The 14,791-nt window shown below is 42.4% G+C and overlaps 1 protein-coding gene across 1 annotated transcript in view; it reads right to left on the reverse strand.

The window, feature by feature from the left end:
* Window positions 1-14,791, reverse strand: part of LOC106085523 (probable E3 ubiquitin-protein ligase HERC2) — an 86,583-nt gene that overhangs the window by 18,470 nt on the left and 53,322 nt on the right. Inside the window, 7 exon segments of the mRNA XM_059368081.1 lie at window positions 690-1,064; window positions 1,141-1,317; window positions 1,380-1,676; window positions 1,678-1,740; window positions 1,742-1,868; window positions 1,939-2,464; window positions 2,543-9,799. Coding sequence (XP_059224064.1) covers window positions 912-1,064; window positions 1,141-1,317; window positions 1,380-1,676; window positions 1,678-1,740; window positions 1,742-1,868; window positions 1,939-2,464; window positions 2,543-9,799 — 8,600 coding nt within the window. The 3' untranslated portion in view covers window positions 690-911.

Here is a 14,791-nt window from a genome sequence, read left to right on the forward strand (position 1 = left end):
TTGAGTCTTGTTGAAAAGTCAATTATAATGAAATAAAGGTATGAAAAGATTTAAAGTTAGACAAAATTCACTAAAAATCCTGCAAATATTGATATCCAACACCCAACTTGATTATAAATGGTTACGATAAAAACTGGGGTTTTGGCGGTGGAATTCACTTCTGAAATACCGTTCGGCGTCCAAACTCCTTCCCTTTTCTGTTTGTAACATCGAAAGTATAGTTCCAGATGGGAACTGCAATAACTACATAGAAGATAAAAACGTTTGCCAATTACCCTTTCAGAAATATGGTAATTAAAAAATCGATTTTATTAGGTTAGCGTGAACAACAAGATGATGACTCGCATCTGCCCAGACTAAACGTGGTCTGAAAGCCATAATAAATAGAATTTAATCTATTGGTAAGTTTTCAATGTAATTGTCAAAAATATGTTGAAATAAGCAAGCCCAAACCAATCGTCCACCGGTTGTAAAAATCGATCAAAATCGCAATAAAAAACCCCGTTTATTGATCAATTTAAAACTTTGGTGAAAGCCCCTGATGAGTGGCATAAAGATATTTCATGTCAACATTGTAAAAGAAGATTCAATTTTTAGGAAAATTCCAATTTTCGTAGGTTGTGAAAAAATAGTTATTAATATTGCAGTTAATATACAATATTTCTTATGGAAGGGATTCTTTAACATACCAATTTAGTAATTTTGCATGTACGTTATTTTGTTTTCACTAAAACGGCCAAATAGTAAACCACTGCGGTGTGTTGTTGTTGGTTTTTCTTCATTTGTTGAAACTTGTATCGTCTCTATGTATGTGTATACGCATGCATGTTCGGGAATTGATATTTGCTATCTGTTCAAAACAAGAAACGAGCCTTCTGCTGTTGTTCTTGTTTGCAATCGTTGTACGTTGCTTATGCGTCGTGACTTGCTACGGATTCTAAATCACTATTATCTTCACTGCCGGTTGCTTCGGTGGGATCGCCCATAGCAACACGGGCATATTCATCAGTATCAATGCTTTTACAGAAATGTATGGCATATTTGAGCTTTTCCATTAATACGGCCTGATGTTTGGGACGAAACAGAAAATACAATTTAATTGCAATGGATTCGAAAAGAATTGCAGGGACATGGACTTACCTTGCAGGAGTATCTTGGCATTTTCAGTAAGAAGAAGCATGTATAGCTTTCGGGTAAAAAGTGATCGGGCGGATTCTTCTCCAAAACTTGTAAAACAAAATCTCGACCTCGAAAATCGGCAATTGTTCTTGGTAAACGTGTTCGACCCCAGACAAAGCGCAAGAACAACGAGCGTTCCTTGAAATTGTGATACGTTAAGTATTCTATTATATCCCATAGTTATGGTGTATTACTCTTACCTGATTTGAAAATTCTTCCATTACTTCCCAGAACCATTGCACCAAAGCACAATTGGGATCAAATCCTCCTTTGTATGTGGCCACTGATTTTAATAGGCCCAATGGAATATCGGGTGAGCCGCAAACCATGGCTTGTAATTCGGCAGCCGAAAATAATGATAACAAGGGGACGGGTATTACTTTGGACATACCATCACGAACGGCTTTGACCTGCTCATCAAACTCGTGCAAGCGAAAATTCAATGCTAGCCTCACATATTCGTGACGGTTTTGTGGGGTAATGCGTGTATAGCGCGTGTGACAATGGTACTTCATGTCCTTTGGCAGATGATGTAGAGAAGGGCAGTTCTAGAGTGGTAAAAAACTTTGGGGTCATCATCCATATTGCGAATGCAAAGCAAACCGGCAACGTAATCACGATCTACTTCTGTGAGATCGGAAGGACGCAACTGCTCACCGGCCAACTGACGCCACACAGGTTCGGCAAGACTATGTGAAAAAGAAAATTAAAAGTAATAAGTTAATCTCTAGATCCCGGTGTTTGTCAGATAATTCTTACTTCAAACTTAATGGTGATCCAGTCCTAACGGCAATACCCATTAAGACTCCCAAAAATCGGAACATATTCATTTGTAAAACCGAAGTCAACGTTGGGTCCAGTAGAAAGCAGTCCCTATTGGCTCCAGCTTCTCCCCGACCATTAGGTGTGCCAATTAGTAGCGGCACACTTCCATTCTGTAGCTCATCACACATTTCCGCTATGGACTCACTGTAACCACCTCCACAGTCGTCAACAGATTCTCCCACAAATTTTACCTTCCACACACGATGGGGTAGCGACAAAGCCTCTTGGGTTAGGAGTGGCAACTTTTGAACCATCTGGCCAAAAACACTTTTCATGCCATCCACCCCAGCCAATCCGTTCACAGACTTATTGCGAGATCTCTTAACCTGTATACGATTTAACTCTATAACCGGACCGTGTTGTTTATCCCTCACCATTGTGGTCTGAATGACTTTGCGGAAAGCAGCCTCTTTTATGGTGTACACCAGGACATCCTTGAGAGCGCCCAAGCTAAGGTCACCTATGCAGGTCGAGAAAGAGGGAAAACAAACGGTATGTCTCTTTAAAAGTCTACTTTATAGCACTTCCTCCAACTTACCTGTAATGGGTAGCATGGCCAAGCAAGGACATAATAGCTCTGAGAAATGGTGTAACAAGACCAGACGCGCATGCAAAGCCTCAGGTGGCAGATCTCTTACTAAATCATATTCCAGTGGTGGATTTGGTGGAGGTCTTACCCGCTCCGAAAGTTGGGATGTTGACAATGCCAATGTGTGGGCCGATCCACACGTTACCTTTACAATATGTTTTCCCACCAATGCATGCACTAACCGGGGTCTTTGTATTGCACTCACTGTTCCATCTCCCAGCTGGCCTTCGTCATTGTCGCCCCAGGTGTATACTTCTCCGTTATCTGTACAAGCAACGCAATGTAGCGAGCCCGTGGCTATCGAAACCACTTTTTTACCCTGCAGAGCGGCAACTTTTTTGGGTCGCCTCACATGGTCCACAGTACCATGGCCCAACCGATGAAAATCGCCTTTGCCCCATGTGTAAACAGCACCCGATTTGGTAAGGGCAACTGAAAATTGCGAACCACACTCAACCTTGATGACACCGAGACCGGAGAGACTCTCTATTTTCACCGGAACCTTACAGCCATCTGATCCACCTCGACCAAGTTTCCCATAGTCGCCATCGCCCCAGCTCCACACATTATCGTCGTCTGTAATACATAGTGTTTGGGCATCGCCAGAGCCGCATGCTATATCGATGGCTCTATAGCCGAATAAGGCTTCAACTAATTTCGGCCTCTCCTGATCTTCGGAATCGCCATGGCCTAGACGGCCATAACGCCCTTTTCCCCATGTCAAAACATGACCCGAAGAAGTTATGGCTGCTGAATGTGCACTTCCGCAAGCTATGTCCACAATGCCTATACCAGTTAGATCATCAATCAGTTTTGGCCGATCGTAACCCACACGATTACCATGGCCCAACTTTCCATCTTCTCCTTCGCCCCAGGAATACACCTCGCCATCGGTTGTAAGAGCCAGGCAATGCTTACCGCCCGAATTTACAGCTACCTTTTTCACAAAAACATGTTGAAGTGAGGCAACCAGCGTGGGCACAGCCCAAGAGTCGGTGCCTCCAACACCGAGACGTCCTCCACAACCATAGCCCGTTGCAAAGAGTTTACCATCTGGTGTTACTGCGAACAGAGTTTGCTCTCCTCCTGCTAATTGTACGGGCCTCAGTAGGCTCAATGCTTCACAAGGTGTGGGGGTTTTAATTCTACTTCCTTCCAAACCCCCCAATTGGCCACGATGATTATGGCCCCAGCCATAAATTGTGCTGGCTCCACCCCAGGAGAGGGCCCAGTCATCGGGGCGTCTATTCAACCACTGCAGAAGTTGGCTGTCATGTTCGGTTTTGAAAAGATTATGATCCTCATGCATGAACTGGATGGTCTCTGCATTTCCACTGCTTATCCCCACTCCACCAGATCCTGTCGCTCCGCCACATGCTCCCACATTCTCATGCAAAGAAATCGTCATAACAGTGTCGATGTACTGTATCAAACTGCTAGTGCTCGGTGTCAATGTGTTAACCATGGCCGATGATGAACACGGCTGAAGACAGGGTTGGGGCGAGGGATTGCTCGCAGTACTCGTCGAAGAGGCTAGGGATGTAGTTGAATTCATCATTGAAGACATTCCTGGTTGGGGTGTTAGACTTTGTTGAGGTTGAGGCATCATTTCGGAAAGCTTTTTGCGAACTTCCATACAAAAAGATTTTGGTAAATCGCTTCGTTTGATCAGTGATTGGGCTACTCGCACCGCAATGCAATAACGCTTAAACCAAGCCCATTTGTGGACATCTGCTGGCGGCAAGACGGCGTCCAATTGCATGTCACAAGCCAGAGCTGCCAAAGTTTTAAAATAATCGGAATGCATAAGATGAATGCCACCGCGCACCTGGGGCTCTTCATATTCGTATTGTCTAAGTAACTCGGGTATCAAAGGCATAAGTATGGGATTAAGTGAAGCATCCAAGGGTTTGGGAGCATATTTCGTTAATAACACCGCATGAAGTCGTTTCAGGGACCATATACGTTGTGTTGTTGTCAGAGAATTCAATTGAGCACACGCCGCCAAGGCGGCCGACAAACGCAATAGAACACTGGTGTTGTTGGGGCCCAAACGCTCGTCTAACAAGGCCATCACTAAGGGCATCGATGGTTGCGAGAGCACAGCTCGATCTGATCCTCTTTCGTTCATTGATGTTGCCGGCATTACAGCGTGCACCCAAAATCGCCAACCCCAACCGTTAACTGAACTATCCGAGGTGAATTTCCACTTCATTTCGTCACCCTGGATACGTATTTCGGATGCCCATTGGGCAAATTCACGACCGGAACGCATAGCTATAACACGACCGGAACCATCCATTATGACCAACGGGTCATTGCGTTTTTCCGTTGAGCAATTCGAATCGAATTCTAAACGTAAAGCCTCTGCGCCGGGTATTTTAACGTGGCCAGTTGTTGTGACGTTGTCCACATAGGGATGACTGCTTTCCTGCATAACCGGTTTGGGTACTTTGCCCAAGCTGTAGCGGGATGTACACAGGTCCTCCAGCTCAGTAATACATGTTTCGAGCAACATGGCCCCAATGCTGGGGCTGTTGGAACCCAAAGCTATTAATGTTTCAGCTATAGTCTGTGATGTACTTGAAGGTCCAGTTCTACCGGCCACACTTAACTTAAGAAGTTCAACCAAACTCTTCGCTTCTGATTCGCCCAAAAGTGAGGTGAAGTCGTCCAGTCCCGTTAGTGAAGTTTCATTGATCATCTCCTCTTGGTTATTCATGGTGGCAGCCATTACAGACATGGCCGAGGCCGACATTTTCGAATGTTTGTGAGGTGCCGTACTGGACAGCGAGGCTGATAATGACATGGATCCCGTAAGACTGTGAAAAGCACTTAGAGGACCCGCGGGCGCTGGCAAAATTTCAGCTTCTGGAGAAGGTTCATGAACTGCTGGGTCCGAAGCGTCGGCCAAAGCTTCTCCTCCTCCTTGGGCTATGACTTCGTTGGCATTGTTTACAGTTTGTTGTTGGCTACTTGGATTGCCGAGGGTATCCCTTACTGAGCCCGACGATTCTGTTTCAATATCATTGGTCAGTCTTTCGTTTAAATTGACTTTACTGTGACTGGTCAAGGCGGCCACTATCAACTGGCGGGCTTGCAAAATACTCATGGCATTTAGGACATAGTTAAGAGCCGTTTGTCTTGCCCCATTCGTTTCCAGGGATAAAAGAGTTTCACTTAAGCTGGCCTTTACGGCAACTTTAGACAAGGCAGACGAAGCAGTAATTGTAGTTGTAGTGGATACGGGCTCAGCATCATAAATTCCCAAACTGGTCCCACCTAAGGGGTCCTTCGTTGTGGCAAATGGCACAGGACCCTTCTTTTCATCTTCTGAAGGTGATTGCGGCAAACCCCAGGCAATCGAATGTGAGCTTCCGCAGGCAACACGGTTAACAAAGACAGAATCCAAACCAATAACCAGCGCAGGTTTCTTATTCACCACAGTATTTCCGGATCCCTGTTGTCCATGGTCATTATCGCCCCAGGCGAAAACCTGTCCAGTATCTGTAACAGCCAGACAATGCAATGCTCCGACCGCAACGTGTATCACTTTGCGACCGCGAAGTCCCTGAATGGGCTGTGGTTTTCGTACATGCTGATCACTGCCATGTCCCAAGCGATAGTAGTCTCCTTTGCCCCAGGTCCAAACTTCTCCAGTGCGTGTCAAGGCTAAACTAAACTGAGCACCGCATTCTATTTGTATCACACCTATACCACTTAGCCGTTCAATTTCATGTGGAACCGAGGAGCCCTCAGATCCTCCCCGGCCAAGCTTTCCAAAATCCCCATCACCCCAGGAATATACCGCGCCGTCTTCAGTTAATGCCAATGTTTGGGCATCTCGACTACCGCATGCTACTTGGATCACACGTTTTCCACTTAGACCGGCAACAAGTTTGGGTTTTAATTGCGTTGCATTATCACCATGCCCAAGGCGGCCATATTCACCCAAACCCCAAGTATATAATTCACCAGCTGAGGTGATGGCTGCACTATGTGACGAACCGCAGGCTATGTCCCGTACCTTTTTGGAACGTAAAGCTTCGATCATTTTCGGTTTGTCCATGGTCAACCGATTACCATGACCTAATTTACCATCTTCACCCTCGCCCCATGAGAAGATTTTTCCATCCAAAGTGAGAGCCAATGCATGCTTTCCGCCCGAATGAACGGCTACTTTCTTTACAACGTACTGATGTAAGACTGGAACCAACTTTGGTACGGAAACATTGCCGCCCGTACCTAAGCCCAAACGCCCATTTGTGCCCTCTCCACAGGCATAAACTTTGCCATCTTGGGATACGATGAAGAGGGATTTAGAACCACCGGCTATATGAATTGGCCTTAGTCGACTGATTGTTTGCGAAAATGTAGGCACCTTCACCTTGGATCCCTTCAAGCCACCCAATTGTTCTTTGTCATTCAAGCCCCATACCATCACTGTACAGGGTGGCTCACTTTGTGAGGATTTGGGATCACTATACGATGATAGTGAGAGATTTTGATTAGAGTCCGATAAATTATCATATTCGCATGCTAAAAATGAGGCGTTCATCAGCATTAAATCTAAATCTGTTTGCTTTCGCCTTCCAACAATTTTAAGGCCATGTACTTTGCATTGAATGCCATTGTTGCGGCATTGCTTTATGACTATCTCTATCCAGGGATAATAATTTCTGACATCCGTCATCAAAGCCACTGTAGTATCAGTTATTTTAATGGAAATCCATGAGTATTCCTTCAAGTTCCCAATACTGTCTCCCACTCTTGTTACTACCAGCGAAGGCATATGCGAATGATCACTGGGACTCACTGTAATGGAAAGACTGTGCACCAAGACATTCTCATGCATTTCCAGACGTATCCAATGTTTGCCCTGGGTACTCGATGAACTCTGCCAACAGTTGGGACTACGATCCAATAAATGTTTTGCTGTCGACTCATTGGAAGAGACGCTCAACGAGCGTATGCATCTTGACCAGTCTTCTATTAGATCACTGGCTGCCGGTGCCGAGAGACTATTCAAACCCAGCAAACTGCATCCCTGAGCGGAGGTGCCTACAGTTTCAATGTCATTGATGGAACCCTTCCAACCCGGATGCTGTGGGAAATCAACACAAATATGTTTACCACTCACTGCCGTTACAGTGCCCACACTACCACGCATTATGTTGCCCCACTTGTAGCGTGGCGCCGCTCGCATCCTCACTTGGGAGCCTATAACTATTTGCGAAGGAGTTCTCTCCTCGCCAGCCAATGACGACGAACACAACTTTTCCGCAGGTTTCTCCAACAGTTCGATGTGCACAAAACACACCCAGTAAGTGTTACCATGTAACTGCCAATCCACTTGGACGTTCAAGTCATGCAATCCTTCAGTGTCCACTTTGAGAACTGTACCTATGTCGCCTTGCTTGATTTCCTCAAAATCGCGGCAACACCGTACCACCATACCAGGACATACAATGCCTCTCACGTACATGGCATATTGGTCGGCAGTTTGGAAATCTTTGCGGGTTTCGTATTTGAATTGTTGATCTTGAACAGATGATCCCTCCACCGTATCAGAGCTGGAGTCGACACTTTCATTATCGGAATCACACTCGGGATCCTGATTGACCGTTTTCGGCTGCACATTTGGCAAGGATGTATCCGATGAGGAATGACCAATCAAATCCACAGGTTCATTGTAGTCAGTAGGATCAATGGTGTTATTGCATATATCTGGATGTTCCAAAATCCACTGCACAATTTGTTCCGGCGTGGGCATCATGGGATAAACCGTCAATTGCTTGACAGCTAATTCCACAGATTTCTTGCTGAAACCCATCTCCATAATCTGAGATATGAGAGATACAGATGAGTTAACTGAGGTGTCCGTATCTTTTATTTCTATGTTCGAAGGAATGCTAGTAGTACCGGTGGCCTCATCGAATATACCCATATTGTAAACTGGTGTGCCATGGATCATGGTAGCCTGCATAGAGGGCATGGCTTGGCCGTTTCGCGAGGAAGAAGACGCAGTATCATTGAGGTCTGAATGAACTTGAGATGCCAATACCTGTGAACAATTTAAAGCCGCAGTCGCCAATTCGCTGTAGGTGTAGCAGGCTTTAATCGGAGAGGGTTGGGTTGCACGTATCAAAATGCTTTGGATAAGCAATTCTGTTTCATTTGCGCCCACATAAGAATTGTTCATCATTTGATCTTGGCCACTGCTAGGAACATTTGCCTCCTGCTGCTGCTGTTCTTTGTTGGCTGTTTTGGCAATCTGTTCTTCTTCCGAAATACTTTCTTCCGACGAGTAGGAACACATACCTGGCGATCTTTGTTTAAGAATTTTTCGCAACGAAGTCTGGTGACGATATAGGACACAATTGGAGTTCAGTACAGACAGTTGTATCTGTTGTGATCGCAAGAGACTTATGTCTATAACATTCGGTACCGATTCCTTGCGTTCTCCCGGCCCATATAGTAGAACTGACCATGAATTTAAGAGCATTTCATTCATTGGCAATCGGGAAAGGCTAAAAACTGAATAATCTGCACTCTCCAAGGCGGAGCTGAGAGAAATTTTTCGGCAATCCCCATTCAATGATTGGTTGTCGGTGCTTAGCAAACATTTGCCTTTGGTTGTGAAGCCACATATGGTGGCGGTGGTGCCTTCGTGGCATACTTGCAGTCCCACACGCGGTCTAATGTCACATCCGCCAATGGTGGTCAAAACTCCCATAACAAAGATATATTCGTTTTCCAAATGCTGCAAATCCAAACCATCCTCTCCGAATAATTCTGCTGCCACACATAATTTTTGCGAGAGAAACGAATTGATGGCCGAATTCCAAATGGGTAATGTGTGCAACTTTCTCAAAAGAGTAATAATCTCCTCGGCAACTGTACCCGAATGGGAGGATGTGAGTAAAATTCTAGGTTTATTCTCTGCCGTGGTCTGCAGAAGTGATGTATCATTGGGACAATATAGGGTAAGCTTTCCCAGCGTCGAAAATATCTTTCCCACCAACGTGGTCATTTTTGCCAAATATCCTTCATCGCTCCAATGAAGCAGGACAATCTGCAGGAGGCGAAGGCAATGAATTTTCCTAAACACATCTTGTTCACGAGTGCTTGGTTGTTCCAGCAAATTAATATAGAAATCAATCCAGATGGGCGATGTCAAGTAGTTGGACAGCATTGTTGATTCTCCTGAAAAAGAACGTCAAGAGTACGATTCAGAAAAATTTTATAGTTTTTGGGTAAAATTTTAAATTAAAAATTTTGCCTTCCATTAATGAACATTGGCAAACTTCTCACATATCAATGAGTGCTGTCCGATTCATGTTTAGCTCAATGATAATGGGCCTCTTTTTTATAGCCGAGTCCGAATGGCATGTCGCAATGCGACACCTCTTTAGCCGTATCTAATCTCAAGTGGCAGTTAACTCACAAAATTTGTTCAATGAATTGTTTCAATATTTTTACATTTGGCAGATACCATATAACGTGTTTAATAGCCACTACTCGCCAGATCACACATTTAAAGTTAAGCGCTCTTCAACCACTAGTTTTTTACCAGACTTTCCGAACATTAGTTTAATTACGAAGGGCCAAAAATCGTATTTCCCAAATTGTTGCGAAGTCACAGTGACACAACTTTTGGCACAGCATTTTCAACGATGTCACAATGGACATAAACCTAAGCCAGTAATCGGCTTGTAGCGCGCTCTAATAAAAAGTAACCTCTAAAAAGAAAATGTTAAGTTAAGAATTCCGTGCTACTTACAAAATCCTTAATTGTTTTCTATACCACGCCCCTAAGCTAGTTCATGTTAGGTATTGTATCCCCACCTAAGTGCCGGTGTATGTTAGTCGCGAAAGCCGGACAATGATATAGGAACTGCCATTCTGAGCGCCATTCTCAGATAAGGCTTTAATATCCTAATATCTGTTCGTGAGCTTACTGTCCTGGTTGTTATTGCCCTGATGGCCTGTTTACTCTGCGTGAAGATGTTCACACTCGACGCCCTCGCGCAAACAGGCACATTTCAGTCTTCTCTGGGTTAGCTTTGAGACCTTTTCGGACCTTTTGTAAAGCTGATTGGAATCCTTTAGCAGACGAGTTCAATTCCCTCCTCAGTCAGCATCCGTAATAGGTTATTAGTGGTGGTCACCCATAGGAGTGGCGACAAAATTTCCCCCTTTGACGTGCTTTGTGCCACTTTCTCCATTATATGTATGTCATGGGCAGTGTTGTCACTCAAGAAAATTATTTCCTACCAAAATTTAATAAAAATCCTACCAGACTAGACCAAAACCTACCAAATGTTCTACAAGCCAAACATGTTTGTATTTTTAGCCACCGCCGAACAGTTGACCATTTTGAACACAATAATATGTGGCAGCTGCTACATATGCCTATTTTCCGACTGAAGGCGTTGAACGCACAAAGCACGCATTTCCTCCCCAGATTTACAAAATTTAGAAGAGATCCCCTAACACTCGTACCAGTTAGGGTAAATGTCTAAACTTACGCCCTTTTTCCTGACATTTCTTGCATTCCTAACGAATACACAGAAAAGACATGAAGTGAATTAGTTTTAAGTTATTCCCGGCGGTTTTTTCAGTAATTAACTATTTATTTATATACAGCGGTCAAAAAAAGTATTCATCATTAGCAAAATTGATAATAAATTCACTTATTTTGGGTAATTGAAGAAAATTTAAAGTAAACAAATAATGCAGTTTTATGCAATAGTTTATTTTTCGTAATATGTTTTAAAATAAATTCAAAAAATAAATTTAATTAGCGCAAAAAATGCAATTTTATATAATAACACCAAAAACAGAACAAAAAAAGTATTCATCATTGATGTGCTATCATCAAAGTCAAATTCAAATATTATTTGGGAATCCCCCTTTTCTGTTTTATTTAGTAAAGGAGGCTTTGCCCTTGACAGCAAATATTTAATTTCATTGAAAATATAGTTTTTGTCAAAATGGGTCGTAAGCAAAACGAGGTTTCTGATGAGGTAAAAGTTTTGATAATAAAACACCACAGGAATGGTTTAACTCAAAAAACTATCAGTGAAATATTAAATAGACCACGATCTACTATACAATCCATCATCAGAAAGTGGACAGAAACGAAAACTGTTGACAATAAACCAAGATCTGGTCGACCAAAAGCACTTTCAGTTGGAGATGTGCGTTGGCTAGTGCGGCAAGTTCAGAAAACTCCGAAGACAAATGCGACCATTCTTCGTAAAAACACTATGGAATATTTAGGGAAGGAAGTTACTACACAAACGATTCGAAATACACTCAAAAGGCATAGTTACAGAGGAAGAACTGCACGTAAGAAGCCCTTTATAAATAAAATAAACCGAGTGAAAAGGCTAAACTTCGCAAAAATGTATGTAAAACAGCCCGAATCATTTTGGAAAACAGTCATTTTTGCAGACGAGAGCAAGTTTAATCTTTTTGGGTGCGATGGAAAGGTCATAGTGTACAGAAAACCAAATACAGAGCTTGAAGAACGAAACACAGTTGCTACTGTAAAACATGGTGGAGGTGGTTTAATGGTTTGGGGATGTATGGCGGCTTCAGGAGCGGGAAATCTTGAAATTATTAATGGAGTAATGGATCATAAGTATTACATTGACATTTTAAAGAGGAATTTAAAAGATAGTGCTGTAAAACTTGGGCTTGGTAATAACTTTCAATATTATCAAGATAATGACCCCAAACATTCTGCTTTAAATACCAAGATGTGGATGCTGTATAACTGCCCCAAAGTCATTAAAACTCCTCCTCAAAGTCCCGACTTGAACCCAATTGAACATCTTTGGGAACATCTCGAACGCAAATTGAGAACGCGCAATTTTTCGAGCAAGAGTCAAATGCAACAGGTGATAATGGAGGAATGGACTAATATAGACCAAAATATAACCGCTAAATTAGTCCAATCGATGTCAAACCGTTTAAAAGAAGTTATAAGACGCGGTGGTCGAATAACAAAGTATTAATTTTTTTAAATTATGTTATTTATTTTTTTGTTTTTTTGCAATGATGAATACTTTTTTTGTTTAATTTTTTGTGTTCAGCTGTAAAATGGCCCTTTTTGTTCCAATAAATACTATTTTTTTCTTTAAAAACAATGAAATTGTGTACATATATATCACACAAGCACTACTGCATCATTAGTTTAATATGTTTTTATTCCAATTGTCTTTTGTAGACTTATTAAAAAAAAAAACATTGAATGATGAATACTTTTTTTGACCGCTGTATGTATGTATGTCGGGAAAACCTATCAAAAATTGATATCAGCCTACCAACCTACCAAGAGGATAATAACCTACAAATTTTGATAGAAAGCTACCAAAAAAGGCAACACTGGTCATGGGAAGCACAATGTATTCATCTGTTCCTTAGCATATATCCCTAAGGACCCGGTACACCTGGAACTGGTCTAAGGGTCGGACCATCGCGTCGGTCCGCACATTGTTAAAAGCCCCCGCGATGTCAATGCATAGCGTCAATTTGTACGCCTTGGCATCGAAGGATTCTGCTGTTTTATACCCAATCTCGTGCAGTTAGTTTGCGCCGACCTTCCCTTGACATAGGTATGCTGTTTGCATTTGAGTAGTTCGCTGTATGTCGTACTCTTTATCATGGTATCCACAATTCGTTAGGTTTATAGGTCTGTATGTCTCTGGTGTTGCATAACGTGCCATGCCGGGCTTGGGTACAAACATCATCCTTGTCTTCTACCAGGCTTTCACAGCATAAGTTATAGGCAAGCTGTGAAAATAGTTGTTGTTGTTGTAGCAGTGTGTTGTTGCCATAGGATTGTGAAAATTGTGGCCAAATGGGGCGCCAGATAGTCGGCCACCTTCGGTATTAACGACACAAATATTCCATCAGCTTAGGATGACTTAAATTGTTGAAATCTCCTCAAGGCTTCCTTGATCATAATTTCCGTAATAAGCCTCAACCTCATTATTCCAAGATTGATGAAAAGCCTCAACATGTCGGCTACTAACGTTTCTTTTTGGACATTGGTTTTTTAAGAGAAACTTTTTCATATTAGCGGCGTAATTAACGCTATCGACCTGTTTGCAGAAAAACTTCCAGAAGGCACGTTTTGCCTCTCTTATACTAGTACTATATTTTTTAAGCCATGTGTGATAAAAATCCCAATAAACTTCCTCCTTTTCACGACGTGCTCTGCTGTAAAGTCTGCGGCCCCACCCCGGTCATCCAGGGTGTTTCTTGGGCAGATTTTCTTTCTCAAAGTCGTAATTCTGTTGACATTGTCGTCAATGTCTTCTTTGCTTGGACAATCTAAATTATCAGTCATTGCAGATCTGATGTGTGAGGCAGTGTCGGAGTGTCGAAAGACAGATAAAATGATCCTAGGTATGCTCCACCATTTCCAATCCTCATCACTGTTGCATCCGACGTTAAAAACTCTGAGGAGAATATATAATTCAAATTTTTGTGACAAATTACGCAGGTCCTTGGCCGAGTACCAGTGTTAGCATAGAATAATTGGTAATTGATATGGATCAGTTCAGAAGCATTGTTTCGAGTCTTTCATGGCTCCTGAATTAAAGCTTGCCTTTGCTGATTTTCTCCCTCAGAGCGTGTGTGCTGTCTTCTTCCGGTGGAGGTCAGCCTAGGCCAGCCTGCATTTTGAAAAATTTTGATACAACACCTTTCGAATGCCGTGCATCAAAATAGGGTTATAATGATGAAAATACTACAATAAAACACTTTTCAAAGATATAATGTTTATGTTTGATATGACATTTCAGGTAACGTTGTCTATTTGTCTAGTTATCTTGTGCCGTGAAGATCACTAGATTGAAAACATTGACACCTGAAGGGATGTTTTAAAGCGGTTGCAGTTGTTGGCTTGTGTTGGCAACCCTAGCTTCCCTGTGTGTTCAAAGTATATACAGCGGTCAAAAAAAGTATTCATCATTAGCAAAATTGATAATAAATTCACTTATTTTGGGTAATTGAAGAAAATTTAAAGTAAACAAATAATGCAGTTTTATGCAATAGTTTATTTTTCGTAATATGTTTTAAAATAAATTCAAAAAATAAATTTAATTAGCGCAAAAAATGCAATTTTATATAATAACACCAAAAACAGAACAAAAAAAGTATTCATCATTGATGTGCTATCAT

The sequence above is a fragment of the Stomoxys calcitrans genome, chromosome 4, assembly GCF_963082655.1.
Source record: "Stomoxys calcitrans chromosome 4, idStoCalc2.1, whole genome shotgun sequence".
Classification (NCBI taxonomy): domain Eukaryota; kingdom Metazoa; phylum Arthropoda; class Insecta; order Diptera; family Muscidae; genus Stomoxys; species Stomoxys calcitrans.